Below are 21,961 nucleotides of genomic sequence, written 5' to 3'. Positions count from 1 at the left end.
CGCTGACCCCGGACCGCTTGCCGCCGAGTCTTGTAGCGAATGTCAGGGAATGCTCTGTAGAAACAAATGTCATAGCAGCAATATTTGCCAAGGTGTATCATAATTAGAGACCGAATTTTAAAGGGAAGTCCTTTTTTATTTTTCAACACAGATCATGGAATAAATAACAGGGTTGATAATTATCTTCCACCAACAAAATTACATGGTTTTGCCTTCCCTTTTTTGCCCTTTTTCAGCCCACATAGCCTTTTTTTAATCTTTTTTAAAATATTATCCTTTCTGGTTCCTTTATTGACTAGTTTTTCAGCCCACATTCCTTTTTTGAACAAAACATTCAACAATTATCTATTTGGTGGAGTTTAGAGGAGAAAAAGAACAAGCGATTGTTGAAACAATACGATCTGGGCTTACGCAGCAACAAACGCATTGTAAGCGGCACGCCTGTTGGGTTGAAAATGTACTTATCTGCTAGATTTAGACTTTTCATTTTTGAAGTTTTTTAGAATAGTTTTAACTTTACTGTGTGATAGTGATGACAGTATTGTCAATGAAATGGCGAAGCCAGGTACAACACAAGTGGCTGCAAGCTATGGAATGCGGTAAGCTGTTGCAAGGGAGATTTCGTCAAAACGGATGGTAAGATTATTCGCTGTTTACCTCAAAAAAAAAAAAAAAAAAAAAAGGAAATGAAAAAGGACTTTAGTTTATTTTTGCACTCACTAAAAATTCTATTTTAAATGAAAGCACAATGTATACCATTCATATACAAAAAGGGATATGTAAATACGAAATTCAATGTAGCCCTTTTTATGTATGTATGGTATACGTATATTGCGGTTTCATTTAAAATAGTATTTTTAGTGGAGTAAAAATAAACTATGGTTCTTTTCTTCCCTTGTTTTGTCCTTATGACAGCAAGCTGAGTTGGACCTTCTTAAAGTAAAGAAAATATATAGAAATATTTACCCATCCAATGGATATCATAGTTTCTGTTGCCGTCAACCCCCATACATTCAGATCCTTGATTTATGGATCTGGTCTTCCTCCAGAATCTATCCTGAAAAGATAATATAATAATATTAATGGATGTAATATATATTTGTAACTCAATTATCCTGATCTACATCCCAAATGTGTTATCAAGGGTATGTAATATATGTATTTGCTGTATCCCATGCATGGAATCGAACTGATGTAATAATATATACTTGTAACTTTAATTATGCTGCATCCCATATATGTAATCAAGTGGATATATTTGTACTGCAATCATACTATATGTTATATGTAACAAAATGATGTGTTCTATACTACTGCAGATAGAAATATCAACACTGTAGTCAACAGAACGAGAATAAATTACAATTACAAGTAGGTATCACTGACAAACTATCATATTGCATAGAAAAGTGTTCCATAAGTGTCGTCACAGAAACTTTTACCTAGTGTAATAAATTAAGTGTAAAGTTTTTACTATCAATTGAAGTTTTTTGCATTTGCCTTTCTCACTCTGTTGCTTCCATTATGCCAACTCGAGTCAACCCAATAATTTGACTATTGCTTCCACATTTGCCAGCATATAAGATGCACTTCTTACCTTTAAATCTAGGTCTGAAAAACAGGGTGCTTATCCATAGGCGCCGACTCCATGGGGCTTAGGGGGGCTCGAGCCCCCCCAATGTTAATGATGTGGGGGCAGAGCCCCCCAAATAATTTTGCTTAAGAGGATCTAATGTATTATTTTTCTTCTCTTGTAAAGTTTAGTCTGAATTGTGCCACATGAACTTAACTTTAAATACACATTCGAAATGTTCTAGACCATCAACTTTAGGGGGCTGAGACCGCTAAACCATCAACTTTGTGGGGCTATGACCGGAGACAGCAAAACACATGACTTATTACTATATACTAAGTATATAATTATTATTTACTATTATACATATATTAATCAGAGACATAATGAATTTAGCCAACGACTTGTTAAAGACTGTTTGGGAATCCCCTAAAAGAATGCAAATATTTAGGAATATTATTGATGTGAATGAGAAAGCTGGCCATACTGGACTGCGACCAGTTTGCCCTCGTCGGTGGACGTTGAGAGCCTCTAGTATGCAACAGATCTTAAGGAACTACTTGAGAAATTTTCTGAAGAAGATTCTACTGACCAGCATTAAAATGTGCTGGATACCTGGAGACAATGCTTCACTTCAAGACATTTTTCTTTCTCTCCCTCTACTGCCATGTGATGGGTCCAATAGAAGAGGTAAACTGTAAGATTCAGTCTCCACGCATTGGTGCTACAGAAGTGGAATAAAAACTAAAATACTTGACTGACATCTTTCAAGGAAAGCGAATGTGTTTTGAGCAGTCCTGGCAGAAATGCGCAGAGGACAAACCCAGCCTCGTTGATTAGCCAGAATTGCCCCGGCAACATCACTAAGCAGCTTAGCGGTACTCCACATACATCAAACTGTGCTTGATAATTTGGACCTGAGACCGCTCGTTAATGAGTTTATAAAAAAAAAACCACTGCGTAGAGCAACTTTTGCTTTATTTTCAAATCATGTTCATATGTCTTTGTTGTGTATGTCACTTTATATCTTAGTGTACATCCTATTTTTCTTGTTATTGCAAAATTAAATTTAAAAAGTAAAATATTGTAGCAAGAACAAAAGAGTAAAACTATTTTCTTGCGGTGTGTTAGCATTTATGTAAATAATTAAATAAAACTGTTAAATATTGTAAATATTCGTTACTTTATAGGTTATTTGCAACCCATCACATGTCTGTTGCGGACATTAAAACACACCCATGCCCTCGCTGGGACTCGAACCCGAGACCTCTGGATCAAAGCGAGTTGAGTCGACCAGCCAACACGCTTGGCTACCAAGGCCGGGATAAAGCTGTTAGGTTGGTCCGTTAATGTAAATACATACTATTCAATAAAAATGTTAATTGTTATCTAAAAAAACAAATGAGCAGACACAAAAGACATAAAGAGACTTTAAAACATTTTCTAAACGTTTTTCATGTTACATTTCATTTGTATGAGGAACATAATAGCTGCTTAAAAACTGCTATACGAAGACGTAATTTTTATTTTTAAAAAAGGGAGGGAGTGAGTCATTCATTCATTTATTTCAGTGATCAGAGCTCCCCCAATAATTTTGACAAGTCGGCGCCCCTGTGCTTATCACACGCCGATACTCAGATTTTAATTATCTTCATTTATGGAAATTTTCTGTTATGAGTTAGACGATTTATTTCTTGCAGTGTGTGACGAAGATTAAAATGTATACTTTCATAGTTACATTAGGTAAGTTTTTTTTTGTTGAAAGTAGACCTACATACTACTTTATACGTATTTGAAATACTGTAAATTAATTATAAATACAGTTATAAAGTTTTTCCTTCCAAAAGGTGTACAAAAAATGGGATGTACCTTATGCTAGGGTGTATCTCATATGCAGGCAAATACAGTATATTTTATTTTAGAAATAAATGTGTCTGCAGGAAGATGTTTTTGCAGTCTTGCAGTGTCTGTAAGTTCTTGTTTGTTGAGACTGATGGCTGAAGGAGATGGGTTTTTAATTATAACACCATTAAGCCGTGTTTCCATTATTATGAAAAAATATAAATATGCTGACCAAGGCAGTAATTTATTTGATTAAAAACATAAACTAAACGTTTTTAATCAAATAAATTACTGCCTTGGTCAGCATATTTATATTTTTGGGTTTTTAAGTTTAACCGTGTTATATCATGATAAATAAAGATTTCCACATAAATTGTCCTTGAAATTACAGTAGAACGTAGTTTATCTGCATTAATTGGGACCGAAGGTTATGCAGATAATCAAACATGTGTTTATTTAATAAGGAAAAGCACGTACAGTACAGGTTTATTTTATACATACAGTACACAGTACTACATACGTATACAGTACAAGAAAACAAAAGACATGAGAAAACACTCGTAATATACGTACAGTACGTGCCTAAATTACAGTACTGTACCTGTTTCTTGAGTGTACAGATAACTGACGTTGCGGATAATTGATGTGCAGATAAACAACGTTCTACTGTATTTGTGTTCTTAATCATGTGTACACCTTCCTTAAAATTTTTGGCTGAAATTTCTGAGTATAAAGAGGTAAAGTTCTCCAGGTACTTTGCACCATAGCATGAGGCATATATAAGGGGATGTGGGGTAGGGTCCCATACAATCTATTGATCACAGCCATGTTGGAGGTGATGTGATCAGCACCATGCTCTGGCCACCTTTAACTTCCAGGGTTGCTTCCAATACTCATTCATTTGGGGATAGGTGAGCCCCGAAGCTGCTCTATGTGGGGACAAGGCTGGAAATATTCCCACCTTAGATCACACACCCTGGGAATCAAACCTGGGTCTCCCACGTGGTAGTCAGACACCCTACTGAATAGACCACAACAACTCCTGAAATTTCTTACTAGATTGATTTTTGTTAATATAGCATCACTTTTGGCTAATTATGATGATGAAGATGAGTGATGAAGGGACCTTCTCAAAGAACACCCAAGCCAGGATTCAAACCTGGGACTTCTGGTGTTGTAGCAAGTGCTAACTACTCCACCACAGAAGTCTGCTTCTATGTAGTATATCACCTGTGTGTGCCAAATTTTAAACTAGTATTGCTCCTACATCTATTAGTTTCAATTTCAACTGTAAGATCCCATTTCTGCATGGATAATAGTAATAATACCAAAAGTACCACTGAATACCAGTGTTAATTTAATTGATTATATTGTCCATACCTCTAATGGCATATTTATATCAACAGTGCTACTAACATATGCTTTTGAGGAGGTTGACATTTTGATGTGTTACGTAGAATCATGGATGATTGATGGTGAACCGTTATAAGGTGGTTGCAGAACACTAGTTCAGATGACATGATAGCACATCGCGCTGCGACGCCAAGGGTCCCGGGTTCGAATCCCGGTCGGGCTTGGTTGTTTGTGAATGTCCATTCATCAATTTCATCATTTCATCACTCATCCCCATCTTCGCAAATTAGCCAAGAGGCACAAAACGCGAAGTAAAATAAACTAAATCAATCAATCAATCAATCAATCAGATGACATGAAGACAACAAATTTTCTAGCAACATTTTGCTTGTTGAGGACTTATTTCAACACTACGAGCCCATGAAAAAACTAGATTTTCTTTCCTCTAAGCTTGATTTATTTATTTTACTTTATATTTCTGCCACTTTTGGCTAATTGCGAAATTTCCTGCATGCATGCATTTCAGATTCACAGTTGCCACTGTCATTTATTTTTTGTCTAAAACAGGGTTGTGCAATTACGCGTAAGAAATTATGCATAAAAATTAAAAGAAAACATGGCTTTTGCCATGGTGGTTGTTATGTATGGCAGTTCACAGTCTTAGAAAAAAAAAACTTCCAAAAACTTTCCTTCCGAATTTGTATGTGCTCTTCTATTGCAATTTTACAAACTGCCATATTCACATTCACATCATAATTAGCCTATGCAAGTGTATATAATACGTATACAAAATAAATTTTAAGCTGTTACTAAAACTTTGAAATCCAATCTAAATAAATTGTCATTAATTTTCATGTTATAAATACAAGTACTAGTGCAAGATGTTATATTAACACATTTCTCAACTTTTAAAAATATGTGAAAGGGCAGTTTTATTTTTAAAAATCTGTTAGCGAGGGTGAGGCTGTGAGGTGGCTGTATAAACAATCTTCAGAAAATGATGATTTTGTAAGAAAACTAAAGATTAAAATGTAATATACAAGGTGCATTCAATAAATAACCGGAAAAGTAGTATAAAAAATCTAAAATACAACCGTGAATGTTATATGTTTGTTATTTTGTGAAGGCATCTGCAAGCTATTCACAGCTGGGGCTGGCACACCTGCCTCGTGCACGGGACGCTGGGAAACAGTTACACAAGATGGCGGCACCCTTACAGGAGTGCTCCAAGCTGGAGCAGCGAAGTGTCGTGAGATTTTTGTTGAGTGAAGGTGTGAAACCGATAGAAATTCATCGCCTCATGATAGTTCAGTATGGTGACAACTGTACGAGTCTATCACAAGTGTACGAGTTCAAACAGGGCATAATCAGCGTTGAAGATTCTCCACGTCCAGGTCGCTCTGTCACTGAAATCACGGAAAGCAACATTGCTCAAGCAGAGGACTTGATACAGGAGAACTGGCGTATTACTGTCAGTGAAATTGCTTCCCAGATGAAAATAAGTGTAGGATCAGACCACCATATCAGTCATGACATAATGAGGTTCAGGAAAGTGTGAGCGAGGTGGGTTCCTAAACGTTTGACACTGGAAATGAAGAAGAGACGTGTTCATGTGTGCAGGGAGCTTTTGCTCCATTATGAAGCTGACGGTGTGGCATTTCTTCATCGTATTGTCTTTGGAGATTAAAGTTGGTTCATTTCTATGAACCAGAACATAAATAGGACAACAATGGAATAGTGACATCCTTCGTCTCCCAGACTGAAGAAAGTGTGTGCTCAATGGAGTGCTGGAAAGATCATGTTAACTTTGTTTTGGGACCACAAGGGACCAATTCTTGAACATTACATGCCCAGAGGTCATAATGTAAACAGTACCACCTAGTCCAACCTTTTGCGCAAAAAACTGAAAGCAGCCATTCTGCAGAGACTACGTGGTCTGGTGTCTGCTGGTGTGCTTTTTGCTCCATGACAATGCGAGACCACACACTGCCAATGTCACATTGTCTACCATGGAGGACCTAAAGTTTGAGTACTTACCCCATCCTCTATATTCACCCTATCTCGCACCTTCAGATTTCCACACATTTGACCCACTGAAAGATGGACTAAGTGGATCGAAGTTCCTGAATGACGACCAAGTCCAGTCAGCGGTGCATGAGTGGTTACGCACGTGTCCAAAAGATTTCTTTTCGTGTGGAATCAGTGCCCTTATTAAGCCCTGGCCTAGGTGCATTGAACTAGGTGGGGGACTATATTGAAACATAGTACTGTAGTTCTTTTGGTGCTTGTAATAAATATTTGTTACAACATATTTTCGGTTATATATTGAATGAGCCTTGTAATTAAAGTAGTTTTTATATTAGTAATTTACAAAATAAAATTACTTTTTAAATGTGCGTAAAAAACTGGTTTTCTATGCGAAGTAAATTACTAGTAAATTATGCATAATTTACGTAAAAACATAACGAGTAAATAACCTTGCCAACCTTGGTCTGAAAACATTAAATTTTATAGTATGTTATGGAAACATCATGCAGTTCCAGTGAGCATATGTATAGTTAAGACGCTTCTACAAAGGAAATAATACTCACAACTGTATGTGCAAACTCGTATCCATCAGGGTTGATGACAGGAAGAATATACCAGTCGACAAGGTCCAGTAAATGTTGATGCTTTGGGTTGTTTTCTACCAGTTCCTGGATGATGTACAAAACAACTGCAGGTGATATCCATTCCCTGGCATGGATACCTGTAAAAAGTTCAAATTGTTGAGGATTTATCTCCAATATCCATCATTTGCGTGAACTCAAAGCTTAAAATTTCCAACTATTTTCAATACCTGTAATTTGGACTTAACATTCTGTAATGGTTCTCTTCACCAATAATTTAATGCAAGCAATCCATAGAGTGGAAAAATCTACTGCATTACTTGTTGAATTGTATTCGACTTTTAACCGGCACATGTTTTTAATTTCATTGTTTTGTAGACTGTACCTGGAGTAGATTGTTACATTCATGCATGCGTGTATTAGTTTTTGAGCCATGTTACATGTGCACATCTACGTAGATTTGCATTTTGTGTTCATGTTATTTTGCAACACTTTTCTGCCAAATTTGATGAATTGTGGCAATGAAGATGAGTGATGATTAGATGAAGTTGATGAAGGGACACACAAACACTCATGCTTAGGCCAGGTTTCGAACTTCAGTGGATCGAAAGTCGACCAGTGAACCACCATGTCTGCAGAAAGTTAAAATGTTGGAATTTAAAACATATACAGTGGTTACAAGTCCACTACAATTCATGCAGTTACAAACAAAACAATGAACTATTGCAAGAAGATGACATTGCTGAATGTTTTCCAGACGTTTATATCTAAAGCTCAAAATAGTGTTCAATGAATCCAAATACGAAATTGGTTCATGGCAGACCTAGAAAATATATGCTAGTTAGTATAACTTGTTGCCCATGTAACCTGATGTCCCACTAGAATGCCTTCTGGCCTCTAAACTATCTACAATTGGTATTAATTACTAGTTCTCATTGCATACGCTCCTTAATACTGCAATAGTTACAATCTTTATTCAGCATCTTTGCACAGGATTTAATTCAATTGGTATTTGTTGATTGCAATTAAGTCGTCGTCATAGTCCTCTGGCCTCGTTGGTACAGAAATCATCTGTTCTGCCATTACTCACTCTCTCACTCACTCACTCTCTCTCTCTCTCTCTCTCTCTCTCTCTCTCTCTCTCTCTCTCTCTTTCTTTCTTTCTTTGACTGTCCAATAACATCCTCCACATGCAATTCTCAGCATGTAGTATATGTCGAATATTACCTTATTGCAGTGGTTTCCAACTTTTTTTGTTTCACAGCACCCCTAGTGTTTCAAGATCTTTTTCACGGTTCCCAAGTCCGAATGTAGGCCTTTCTTACTCTTGCAATGCTCAGCGTGGTTAGGTTGCTTGACTTAAGTTAGAAAGTAAACACATATTTCAACTAAAGAAACAATTTATATGTAAAAAGTACTAAGTAAGCACATATTTTGAATAAGCGTCATTTCAGTGGAAATAGTGCAACATTTCCCAGTACCCAATATGCCAGCCATGGTACCCCAGGGTGCCACAGTGCACACTTTGGGAACCACTGCCTTATTGCATTTCACAGGCATGTTTTTGTTCTGTACCAATCCCCTTACACTTCAAAAGATTCTGAGGAGAATTTAGAAACTAAATCACCCAGTAGAGAAAAAGTGTCAGTGGACACTAGTTTTTCGTTTGTAGAATTTGTCTCATTTTTTCTCAAGGGATTTTTTTTCTAAATAAGTCTACAAAGCATGAAATTAACGAGAATCAAATTTACATCCCATAAATTACATGAATGGTTGGGTTACCATAAGGTTAATTCTGATTGGCTGCTCCTAGCAGTTTAATAGACTTATGTAATCATGAAACTAGATAAGAACAAAAGCAAGCCACATGAAAAAATCACGTCTAGATGAAACTGTAAGCTGATTTATTTTTCAGAATTTGGAATATCATAGTGATTATCCAAAGGGGAGGAAAATTTAAAAACATCTGCTCTGGAGGCAGCCCAGTGTGTAGTCTGCATACACCCTGGAAAAAATCTTACTTGCCCCTCCTGGTAAAAATTCTGTGGCCATCCATGCTCCTGGCATCAAACATAAAAATACATCATGGGCCAGTTGGAATAACTGGTTGCACAACAAGTTGGAAACATTGCATTTCTTCTTTGACAATCACAAGGACATTCTAATAGGAAATATAGCTCTGCAAGAAATGGGATTAAATATAGCAAAATAACTCAAAGAGTTTAATTTAGCACTTACCTCCATCAATAAATATTGCTGGTTTCGGGTGGGTACGTTTGGATATGGTCAATAATTTTAGTTGTCGACCTTCAAATGAGGTTCCAATGGTTTGGACGCTTACAAAATTTGGGTATGTTGCAGCTAAATAGTCAAGATATGCATTGATCTGAAAGAGGAAAATGCAACTTGTTATAACCTAACCTAAAAACCACCTTAAAGATGAGGGGTACACTTTTTTTCATGAAGTATAAAGAGTCAAACGGAAGCTAGAATTTTACACGAGAGCTTTTGGAAGAATTACCTCACCATTTACTCTAGAAGCATGTTACATAATGTAAATGCACTAAAACAGAAGAAATGAAGTCAAAACATTGCTCTGATAAGTGAAAATTAAGTTGAACAGTAAGCTTTTTCATCTTCCATAAGAAATGTATGGGAGTCATAATATTAATAATTTTGGTCAGCTTTATGTAGCTTAATAATAATTAACTGACATGACAACTGCAACATGAGGAGAAATTCCGTACCATAGACAAAAGATAAGATTCAGCTACTGTAGTACTACTACGTACTACTATACACCAATAAACCATATTGTAAGAAAAATAAATTCATTTCACCAGCAAATACGTACATGTATTTGTGGGATGTCAACATATTGTATTTTGTACTGTAAATGCACCAGGGGTAATTTCGGTGTGAAAAGTTCTCAATTAAGTTAAGATATGAGCTTCCTAAGTTCATAAAACATAGCTAACCATCAGGAGATAGTTAATTATTACTGCTTCTACTACTTCCTGATATATAGGCTACGTGTACAACAAAAAGGAAGAGGCACGGGTGTCTCAGGAAGGGTTAAAAAACAGGTATTCTAACTCCACTGAAATAAGGAAAAGCTACGTACTTATTTTTTCTTTTTCTTTTTTACTATCTCTTTTGTTTGTGCTTATACCTCCTCTCTACCTGATCATTTTTTACATATATTTCTCCTGCTTTATTCTTTCCCCCTTCTAAAGCAAACAAATTACACAATTGCATCAATCAAATTATGACATCATAATGTGCCTAACGTATTCCTTTTATATTTAACATTTCAAATGCTGCATTTTTAAGTTACAATCTCTCTTTCACCTCTTATTTCTTATGTTAATTTTTTATCTCCCTTCATTTACTTATCTCTCTTTTTTTACTCCTGTGTTTCTCTGTCCATGTATCAGACTTATTCCTCTACAGCTCCCTTCCTCAAACATTTGCTTCTCCTGATGACATAAAACATTACATCACTTGGTGGCTCATTCTGGAACATTTAACCTGGTTTACTGCAACAATTCTTATTTATTATATATTTATCACACACCCCATCTTGATTAGTTAAATTAATAGAAATAAAACGGGCATGCACCAAGGGAGCAACACTGCCTCTACCAAGCACGGCATGAAAGCAGGAAGGAAGAAGCAGCATTCTCCTGTCAACGCTGAAGCTGAGCCTGCAGGCCACGTGTTTCAAAATAGCCATTTGCTTTGGCTCCCTCGCCCTATCCACATGCCATTGGGGAGGAAGCCCGGTCATCAGAAGGGTGCGATGGAGATCGATAGTTTGCATAATATATAGAATGAGCAATTACCCATACATTAAAGCTAAATGTATATAAATATACGAATAAAGTTGGATTACCAAAATGCGGCAAACATGGAGAATACACCACTGATGTCACTACATCTCACTTTAGAACAAAATTTTCAGACTTTGCCCCCTGTTGCAAAACTGTTTGTGGTGCCCATTATGACAATAAAAATAATACATTGTCATAACTACATTTGAAAATGGTTAGGCTAAGTCCAAAATTCCACATTTGTGCAATATCTATAATAATTTAGTCATATGATTGCTCAAAATTTTATTCATATAATGCAATTAAGTGTCTGAAATTACTATTTAAACTAATTTCATTAAATATGATGTTTAAAAAAGCCAATTTGTATATCATGACAAAATTATCAAATTGTGCAATATTCTGAATTCATATTCATAACAGTTATTTTTGACTGACAATATGAAAAAACAAATATCTTCAATCATATGTGTTCTTTCAGGCAAGCAAGATAAGTTACATTCAAATTTATAATTAAATTTATTGAAATTATGTACATTTGCATTGACATCAAGGTTTATATATAAAGGTCAACTCTTTAAAATTGTTCAATGTTTAATATGATGTCATACTTGGTATTTTGTACCAACATTCAAAAAATAGTAATTGTAATCATTAGATAAGTATATTGTGATATACATAGTAAAATAGCTGTAACAGAGCAAATATGTACATTTACAACACAAACATTCAAGCTGTTAAGCACTTATGGACAAAAATATAAAACAAAAACAATTGAAAATAACACATACTAAAAAATCTGGCTTGAACTAGTTGCTCTAAGACTAGTTGTCTGTGACTTTAGAAAAATCTCAAGATGGATGGTACATAAGTAAAAATGTGACGATTGGTGAAGGTTTGATATCATTAAAAATCTGGATCTTTTGAGAGATTATACTTGATCAGTTTATCTTTAATAGTTTGTTGAAACTATATAGAGACATTTTGTTGATAACAGAAGCTTGAAAATGCTTTTATAATGGAATAATCTGTATAACGAAAAAGGAAAGATTTGGAACTGGTGTAAAGTGCCTAGTTTAATAATTGAGAGCAGGAAATTATTATCTGCTGGCATCAGCATTAACTAGCTAGTAAATGAATATTGCATTATCTAAAATGAAATGTTATGAGAAATAAGACTAAGTGAGTGTAATATTTTCTACATTTTGAATGTGAACAAGCCAAATGTGAAGTTTTGAAAATTGAAGGAAGCCATCTTGTGGACCTGATTGAGGAATCTGACATGTTGAGTGTGCTCAGATGTAGAACTGACGCATACTCAAATATTTAGTGAAAAACTTGCTCTGTCTCACAAGGAGATAATAAAGAAATGTTTTCTACATATAAATAACATTTATATGTTATAAATGTTCTTGTAAATAATTGCATAATTTGATGCTATTGTAATTTTTGTTGTTTCTAGTTTTTTCTTCTTCTTTCTTTTCATTATTATCAATATAATAATTATAAAGTTATCAGTATATGTAAATTTAAATTTCCTTTTCAACATAGCACCATAGTTACCTATTGCGCCAATACTGAGTTTAAATTATACTGACAAAGTTGTTATATATTTAAGATTATGAGACGTCAGGTGATTAGTTGAAAAGGTTCAAGCTTATAATAATCTTTGTATTGTTTTGCTTCTTGTTCTGGTTTCTGAGGTTAGGTGTTTTTACCTTTAAATATGTCAGATCCAAATGGTGATTTCTGCTTGGCAGATGTTATGGCTGCTCTCAATGCTATCAAGGATGGCCAAACAGATCTCAAAGCTAATCAGGAGGATCTCAAAGCTAATCAGGACAAGATTAATGCTCAATTGACAGAGCTGAATGATATTATTAAAACTAGTATCTCAGAAGTCAGAGTGTTCAGAGGTGAAATCGAAGCTACTTGTACAGAGCTTAGAGAAGAGATCAAAGATGAACTCAAGGTGGGCGAAAATACAAAAATGGCGGCTATATGTGTGGAAAGAGCTCAGTTAATGTCAACCTCAGATAAGTTAGAGGAAATATATGATATGTCCAGGCTTCTGCAAGAACAGGGAGATAAAAGTGAAGAAGATGCAATTTATGTCAAAGAACAAAGTATCTTGAAACTAGGAGAGACTTACAAGAAAGATGGCAAAGCAAAAGAACTGTCTGAACTTATTAAGCAGACGAGACCCTTCCTCTGCACCATTAGTAAGGCAAAGGCAGCAAAATTGGTTCGTGCTCTGGTTGACATGTTCTTGGATCTGGAAGCCACCATTGGCAGTAAAGTTCAGTTGTGCAAGGAATGCATTGAGTGTACAAAACAAGATAAAAATACTATCCTCGGGCAGTATTTGGAAGCCTGCCTAATAGCTTTGTATTTTGACACTGGAATGTTTACTGAAGCTCTTCACTTAGGATCGACCTTATTAAGAGAACTGAATAAGTTTGATGACAAAATGTTATTGCTAGAGGTTCAACTTCTAGAAAGTAAAACTTACCATGCCTTGAGTAATCTTCCAAAAGCACGTGCAGCACTTACCTCAGCTCGGACTACAGCTAATTCAATATATTGCCCTACAAAACTACAAGCATCGCTTGATATGCAGTCAGGCATTCTTCATGCTGCTGATGAGATAGACTTCAAAACAGCATACTCTTACTTCTATGAAGCATTTGAAGGCTATGATAGTGTGGAAAGCTCAAAGGCTTTGACTGCATTGAAGTACATGCTGCTGTCTAAAATAATGTTGAACACACCAGAAGATGTTCAGCAGATCATAAGCGGGAAACTGGCTCTGAAGTATGCCGGAAGTGCAATTGAAGCTATGAAGTGTGTTGCTCAAGCAAGTCTTAAGAGATCTCTGGTAGACTTTCAGGAGGCTGTGGATCAGTTTAAAGAAGAACGGGAAAATGATCCAATTGTTCGAGCACATTTAGACAGCCTTTATGACACAATGTTGGAACAAAACCTTTGTCAAATCATCGAACCTTATTCTCATGTTCAGGTGGATTATGTTTCAAAATGCATTAAGCTACCTGTAAACCAAGTAGAGAAGAAACTTTCACAAATGAATTTGGACAAGGAGTTTCACGGTATTCTAGACCAAGGTGAAGGGGTGTTTCCCCAAAGTGTTCCAAATGTCCAGTGGAAGGATAGAATAAGGAAAGGCACCAAATTTAAATTGAAAGAAATTAATAAGACTGTTTTCACCAATTGCCCAGGTGCAAGGAGGAAAGTAACAACCCATCCTAAACATGTTCGTAAAAGAACATTCCGGCAGAGATGTTTGAAATTATGGAGGAGAAAATTTCGTCTAGAAGCATTCCATGCTTACTCCTCACATATTTGTACTTTGACTGTGATAACATACTTGATCATGCATCGTACACATGTACGCAGAAGATGTCACGATGATGTCATGAAGTTAAAGTTAACTTCAAATTTGTAATGTCTTAGACTTACATTTTAATCATTTGATTACTTACCTGTAATGTATCTTTTCAAAGGCATTGTTGCAGTGCGCAGACATGTCTTACTATATTATATTAGATATGTGACTGAAAATTACTTGATGGGTAAAGATTGTTACATACTTATAGTGCTTATCATTCGTGATTAAGTTCAGTAGTACAGTAATATGAACTATGTGTTGTAACATTCTTATGTGGTTGCACATGTTTGGAAAAAGTATGTTATGAAACATACATAGTTTTATTAGTATGTGAATTTGAAACATACAGTTTAGCAAAATAACTTTATTGTGTACATGTAACATCTGATACGAAGAGTTATCTTGAATATTTTCACTATGATAGTATCAGTATATGTTTAGTTTGGGTATTGTCGATGGAGTAAGGTCAGTGGTTACATAGCTTGACATGTTGAATCATGAATATAGTTCTGTTTCAATGCTGAAATAAATAAATCACATATGCATACCCTAAAGTTGAAAAATATTATGTTTAAAGAAAAGAATTACACTTTACATTGTTCTGTGTGAACATGAAGTATAACTTTGTGACCTAAGGATAGGTTCACATGCTTCCGATATCATGTGAAGTAAAGACATGTCGACTTCGAAGTGTTATAAGGGGATGTTGAAGAAACCGAAGACAGGTTTCATCCCAACACAGAAAAGTCTCGGAGCATCAAACTTTAAGAGGTTCAATATAATGATTTGGAATTTAATATCCTTTATCTCAGATTACAAGGTGATGGTAGGGGGAGTAGTTAGAACACTCACACCCGATGGTAACCTGTTGTCTAGGTAAAGTAAGGGAATATTAATAAAGGGGTTCATGCATATTTATTCAATTTGTTCAGCAGCCTGATTCTTCTGTTGGAATACACTGTTAACAATAAAGGTGCGGTAATTTGGGCACACGTGTTAACATTTGACCACATGTGAGCTGACAACTTATTATGATTGTATACCCATCTGACTTTCAAAGATTTTTAATTTTAACAAAGATTGATTTGATGTACATCCTGAAATATTGTTGCAGGATAATTTAATCTATACTTACCATCCACAGAGTAAAGTAACTTTAAGGGTTGGTTGGTTGGGAGTTTCTTATTGACTGAGTGTCAAGGGTGGTATATAAGACCTCAGTTCTTTATTTTTTCATTCTTCGTATATTAATTTTGGCATTATGCAATTGCTTATGCTAACTTGTTGTTTATTTTGTTGGTTTGAAGGAAAAAAGATACTGCTTCATTTCACAACCATACCCATGAGGGTTGGTTGGTTGAGTTCTTCTTCTTAGGATGTTGGTTAAAGGTGGTACTGTGAGTCACAGTACTTTGTGCAGAATTTTTCTTTTGTCGGCTGTCAATGTAAAAATTTTCTCTTTTTCTTGAGTCAGAAACATTAGTTCAGATATGAAGTCTTCTTCTGTAGAGTTTGCTTTAAGTTGATCTTCATGATCCAATATCGGTCCTCATTCATATTTCTTGATCCTTAGTTGTGTTGAACGGTGGAAAAATTCAATATAACAAATATTCTTTGTTATGTGTATTTTGGAGTGCAAAAAATGTATAATATAATGTGATGGCATGTGCATAATAATTTTGAATGCTAAGATTTAGCTTTGGCTTGAAAAATATTTACTAGAGCACAAAGATTCCAAGAGTTGAATCGTAGGCTCAAATAGGAATGAACTTGACAAAGAGCAAAGAGATTCGCGTGTTGATCCAAGCTTCAGTCAAGTAGTTGTTTCCTTTACAAATGCTAGAATGCATTATGGCTCCAAAATGTGTTCACAAAGGGCTGAATAGTAAGTTCGAGCCGTGACGCTGCGAGTTCAGGAACAACAATTATTTATGATTTATAATTTTAGTGCGCACATCATAATTTATACATTTCTTGCATGAATTCATTTGTGATGTAAAAAATCTTATATTCAGCACTCCGTAAATCTGAGGATGTTTGCTTTTCGATGCAGGGACTTACATTTTTGTCTTGTTAGCTGATGTTGCTAGATGAATGGATCAATTCCTAATGGGAAATACTCTACATGTAGAAAATTATTATTAATATATTTTTTGGCTAAATAAAAATTAATATAGAAATTATGCTCCCAGGTTGAGAATGAAGTTCTGAATGGTGCTTCATTGTTTGATAATAAATAATAATGTTATGTAGGTACATTGTTTATGTAAAAATGGTTACTTTACTGGATAATAATTGTTGGTATGTCGAACTTGATGTTTTTTGTTTTTCAATATTATTATGTACTAAATGTTCATTATGGGTAGTTGAAATGTATTGGTTCATGATGAACAAGTTCTGGTTGTATTGTTGGAAAACAAATATTCAGTCACACTCAATTGATTATAATGCTGAACATGTAAACAGATTGTAAATATAGAGGCATTGTATTGATGATTATATGTTAAATGTCTCAGTAGGGCTCAGATCTGTTGTGGGTTCGTCCCTTGTTGAGCGCCAGTATGACAATAAAAATAATACATTGTCATAACTACATTTGAAAATGGTTAGGCTAAGTCCAAAATTCCACATTTGTGCAATATCTATAATAATTTAGTCATATGATTGCTCAAAATTTTATTCATATAATGCAATTAAGTGTCTGAAATTACTATTTAAACTAATTTCATTAAATATGATGTTTAAAAAAGCCAATTTGTATATCATGACAAAATTATCAAATTGTGCAATATTCTGAATTCATATTCATAACAGTTATTTTTGACTGACAATATGAAAAAACAAATATCTTCAATCATATGTGTTCTTTCAGGCAAGCAAGATAAGTTACATTCAAATTTATAATTAAATTTATTGAAATTATGTACATTTGCATTGACATCAAGGTTTATATATAAAGGTCAACTCTTTAAAATTGTTCAATGTTTAATATGATGTCATACTTGGTATTTTGTACCAACATTCAAAAAATAGTAATTGTAATCATTAGATAAGTATATTGTGATATACATAGTAAAATAGCTGTAACAGAGCAAATATGTACATTTACAACACAAACATTCAAGCTGTTAAGCACTTATGGACAAAAATATAAAACAAAAACAATTGAAAATAACACATACTAAAAAATCTGGCTTGAACTAGTTGCTCTAAGACTAGTTGTCTGTGACTTTAGAAAAATCTCAAGATGGATGGTACATAAGTAAAAATGTGACGATTGGTGAAGGTTTGATATCATTAAAAATCTGGATCTTTTGAGAGATTATACTTGATCAGTTTATCTTTAATAGTTTGTTGAAACTATATAGAGACATTTTGTTGATAACAGAAGCTTGAAAATGCTTTTATAATGGAATAATCTGTATAACGAAAAAGGAAAGATTTGGAACTGGTGTAAAGTGCCTAGTTTAATAATTGAGAGCAGGAAATTATTATCTGCTGGCATCAGCATTAACTAGCTAGTAAATGAATATTGCATTATCTAAAATGAAATGTTATGAGAAATAAGACTAAGTGAGTGTAATATTTTCTACATTTTGAATGTGAACAAGCCAAATGTGAAGTTTTGAAAATTGAAGGAAGCCATCTTGTGGACCTGATTGAGGAATCTGACATGTTGAGTGTGCTCAGATGTAGAACTGACGCATACTCAAATATTTAGTGAAAAACTTGCTCTGTCTCACAAGGAGATAATAAAGAAATGTTTTCTACATATAAATAACATTTATATGTTATAAATGTTCTTGTAAATAATTGCATAATTTGATGCTATTGTAATTTTTGTTGTTTCTAGTTTTTTCTTCTTCTTTCTTTTCATTATTATCAATATAATAATTATAAAGTTATCAGTATATGTAAATTTAAATTTCCTTTTCAACATAGCACCATAGTTACCTATTGCGCCAATACTGAGTTTAAATTATACTGACAAAGTTGTTATACCATGGAAAGTTTTGTGTGGAGTACACAGCGGAACCTAGATTTTATGTATTTACCGGACCAAGATGAAAAAACTTAAAATGCGAGAAAATGTAAAATCGAGGAAAATTTTATGACAATTTGCCATGTTGGGACCATCAAGGTTGAATGTACCAATGTGGGAAAATGTTAAATCTGGGTTCCACAATATTTGGGAAACGATTTTCTGTCTATTTTGACTGAGAAGGAGTAGCTAACCACTTACCTTCCGCACTCCTCTGGCATCATCAATGCTAATATAGGTGATAATTAGAGCCCGGATTTATAAGCACAATCAAACAGTAAAATAAGCAAGTTAATAAGCACAAAAAATGAAAATAATAAGCACCAAAATAAGCATAAACAAATACAGGAAAATCTGAAAAAATATTTGTTTATAGTTCTCTTAACTTATTCAAAGCTGTTATAGTATGTAAGGAAGGTCATCCTGAAATTTTCTTGTGTGCAGCTCCTGTCTCTGTCAGTGAAGAATGATTTGTACAGTGAAAATGTTCTTTCCACGTAGCATGACATCACAGGCGCATGTGAAAAACACCACAGTTCTTCTTCGGTGAATTCCTCTTCAATGTCTGTTTCTTCACCAGAAATCTTTTTATAAATTTGGCACAGTGTTTTGTAACCAGGATTTTTCAGTAGTTCCTGACTGAGCTTATCGGACACAATTTTACCAACACCGTGAGTTTCTGAAGACAACGTTACTGAAATTTCATGAATAAGAGAAAGCGAATGTTGCAATGGATTATTTTGAGCTTTCAACTGTGTTATAATATCAGGTAATTTGGAAAAATGATTATGGATGCACTGTATCTTTTCTAGGATGCTGTTTCTCTCGTGCGGATATTTAGAAGCATTGATCTCGTCACCCCGATGCAGTAGTGTGATTGAAATAGGATTGAAATATGACAGATTTGAGTAAAATATGCTATTTTAAACCAAAATCATAAAATAAGCAAGCATAACCGTTTCCTGCAGAAAAAAGCATTTATAAGCACTTTCAACTTTAGTTAAACAGCTCATCAAGATATGTAATACGAAGTATAACCTTTCTTCTTACAATTAGAAGTCTGGAAAAGAATATGCATTTCACTTATAAATCCGGGCTCTAGTGATAATATTCTCAACATTTTTTCAATTACTGCAGGGATGCCACAGAAGACTGCACTTAGCCACTGATTGAATATTAATAAATATCATGCAGGTCTCAAATAAGAACCTTACTTATTTCATAAATATTTAATATTATTAGACTGAGTTTCATCTTACCTCGGGGTGCCTGTTGTAAGTATCAAAGCTTATCTTTGGTTGGTTTCTGGATCGCCTGTGGGATTGACCTGAAGACATCTGTCTCCATTTCTCTTGATTGAGAATGCTTTGAAAGAAGAAGCAATCATGAGTTATACTCGGAATATAAACCACATTTACTTTAAAAATGCTTCAATCCAGAAGAAAGGTCATCTACCTTGTACCTACATTGCAAGCAATCTTCAAGGCTTAGATACTGCAGTTAATAAAAAAAAAAAATATAACAAGACAGGGGGTTTTGTGAATTATAAAGCCTTATTTATTGACGAAATTTTAAAATGCCTTTAATTGCCAGTTTATAACATACATAAAATACTACAAATTAATTAATAAGGATGTTTTATGCAAAGTTTCTTAATTGTGGAAGAGATAGCATCTCCCACATTCACCCACTTCGAGCACTGGTTACAATGAAAAAGTATCGTCAACCAAAAAGTACATTTTTTACATGTTGTTACGCAGGCAATCTTGAGAAATCTATTCAAAAAATTGTTCACTTTTGATGTAAGTATTTAGAAGTACCAGTTACACATTGCCATTTTTGAGAAACAGTAAGGGAGAATTCGCACCAAAGTGACACGCTGCAAGAGACAAGTGCAGCTTGCAAGCAAACACTCAGTAATCAATTGAACCTTTCGAACAGGAGCAACACGACAAGCTGCACGTGTTTCATGTTGTTTGCGTGTTGCTCGGACTGTGCTGTTTCCTCATGTTGCCTCAGTTTGTAGTTCATGTATGCCCGCCCAGTCAATGCGTCACCCCAATGAGCTACTTTAAGAGCAACCAACCGGAGGCCTTAAAACATGGTTGAACCTCTAATTTGTTGATATAATAAAGTGTCGACATGTACAATGTTTTAAGGTTTAAACACAACGTTCTTCTCACTCTATCAAGTTTTTTGATGCAGTTACCTGCCTTTAACACCGTGAAAGAGGCTGTGTTTTGGGCATTTAGGATGCGATTCCTTTCATTTTAAGAAGCCAGCACATTGAGGCACTTTAGTCCAAAAGAGATCAGTCAACGTGGTAAAGTACTCCAGTGCATTGTTTCTCAACTGCCGGGCCCTCGTATCAACTATACTGAGCTGTGAAAGGTTCTGATGAAATTGGTTGACAAATAACACAATCCCAATGTCATATTTGAGTTGAGTTTTCGTTTTTTAAGTCCATTTCATGCAGAAACAGACTAATCAGGTCTGGACCTACAGTTTAAAGTGGGACCCACACTAAGTGCCTCCACCGGGTATCGAACCCAGGATCACTTAGTTACAAGGAGACGACATTACCACATATTTTTATATTTGTCAACAATCCAACATGTAATCAATTACTCTTTATGATTATGCTAGAATTTATTTATCAATGTTTAATTTCATGGCTACATGTTAATTCATGCATAAAATATTAAATAGTCCAAAGGTATTTACAAGGAAAATTCTTGGGCTAAGGGCATTGACATTAAAAAAAGAAAAAAATACCGGAACATGGTTTCACGAAGGTTGAGAACCATTTCTCTAATGTTTAGGTTTTCGCTTTATCCAGGCTGGAAAGTCTAGTGTATACAGTTTTAGGTCAGTGCATATGATTTCTCCGTTTCTCATGCACAACATGCCTCTCCCTAGTTCCAATAAGTTGCACAAATTTTACAACGTGATTTAAATGTAACAATGTATCTTGTGACTAATAAACTGATTAATGCAATTCGTATATCTGTACAATCATGCAAAATGAGAAAAGAAACAAGTGTTGCTTGCCGTATGCAGCTTGTCTCGTCGGTGTGAATTTTCCCTAACGATTAACTTTTTGAAATAGTTTACTGCAAAAAATAGAAATGAAATTGTTATCTTTGGAGATATCAGGGCCATGTTGTTCATTTAAGCAATGTTTGGAAATAAAAAAATAATGTACTCCACTTGTAATCCTACAGGGCGAAATTTAATATATTAAAATGTCAATAACTGTGGGTAGGTAGTTAGCATCCATTGTGGCTTAGTATTTCAAGAACA

The 21,961-nt window shown here is 34.7% G+C and overlaps 1 protein-coding gene and 1 pseudogene across 1 annotated transcript in view; one reads left to right on the top strand and one right to left on the bottom strand.

Moving 5' to 3' along the window:
- The window catches only part of LOC145987603 (carboxypeptidase B-like), a 69,922-nt gene that overhangs the window by 18,065 nt on the left and 29,896 nt on the right, over positions 1 to 21,961 (bottom strand). The window contains exons 3-6 of the mRNA XM_083121970.1: positions 19,918 to 20,023; positions 9,616 to 9,763; positions 7,360 to 7,517; positions 967 to 1,057 (exon numbers count right to left, since the gene is read on the bottom strand). Coding sequence (XP_082978096.1) covers positions 967 to 1,057; positions 7,360 to 7,517; positions 9,616 to 9,763; positions 19,918 to 20,023 — 503 coding nt within the window. The remainder of the gene's footprint in view (positions 1 to 966; positions 1,058 to 7,359; positions 7,518 to 9,615; positions 9,764 to 19,917; positions 20,024 to 21,961) is intronic.
- On the top strand, positions 12,060 to 14,673 carry LOC145988166 (26S proteasome non-ATPase regulatory subunit 11 pseudogene; annotated as a pseudogene).

The sequence above is a fragment of the Lepisma saccharinum genome, chromosome 5 (assembly GCF_977018435.1).
Source record: "Lepisma saccharinum chromosome 5, izLepSacc3.1, whole genome shotgun sequence".
Lineage (NCBI taxonomy): Eukaryota > Metazoa > Arthropoda > Insecta > Zygentoma > Lepismatidae > Lepisma > Lepisma saccharinum.
Note: the sequence above shows the minus strand (reverse complement) of the source record. Positions and strands in the feature narration are given on the sequence as shown.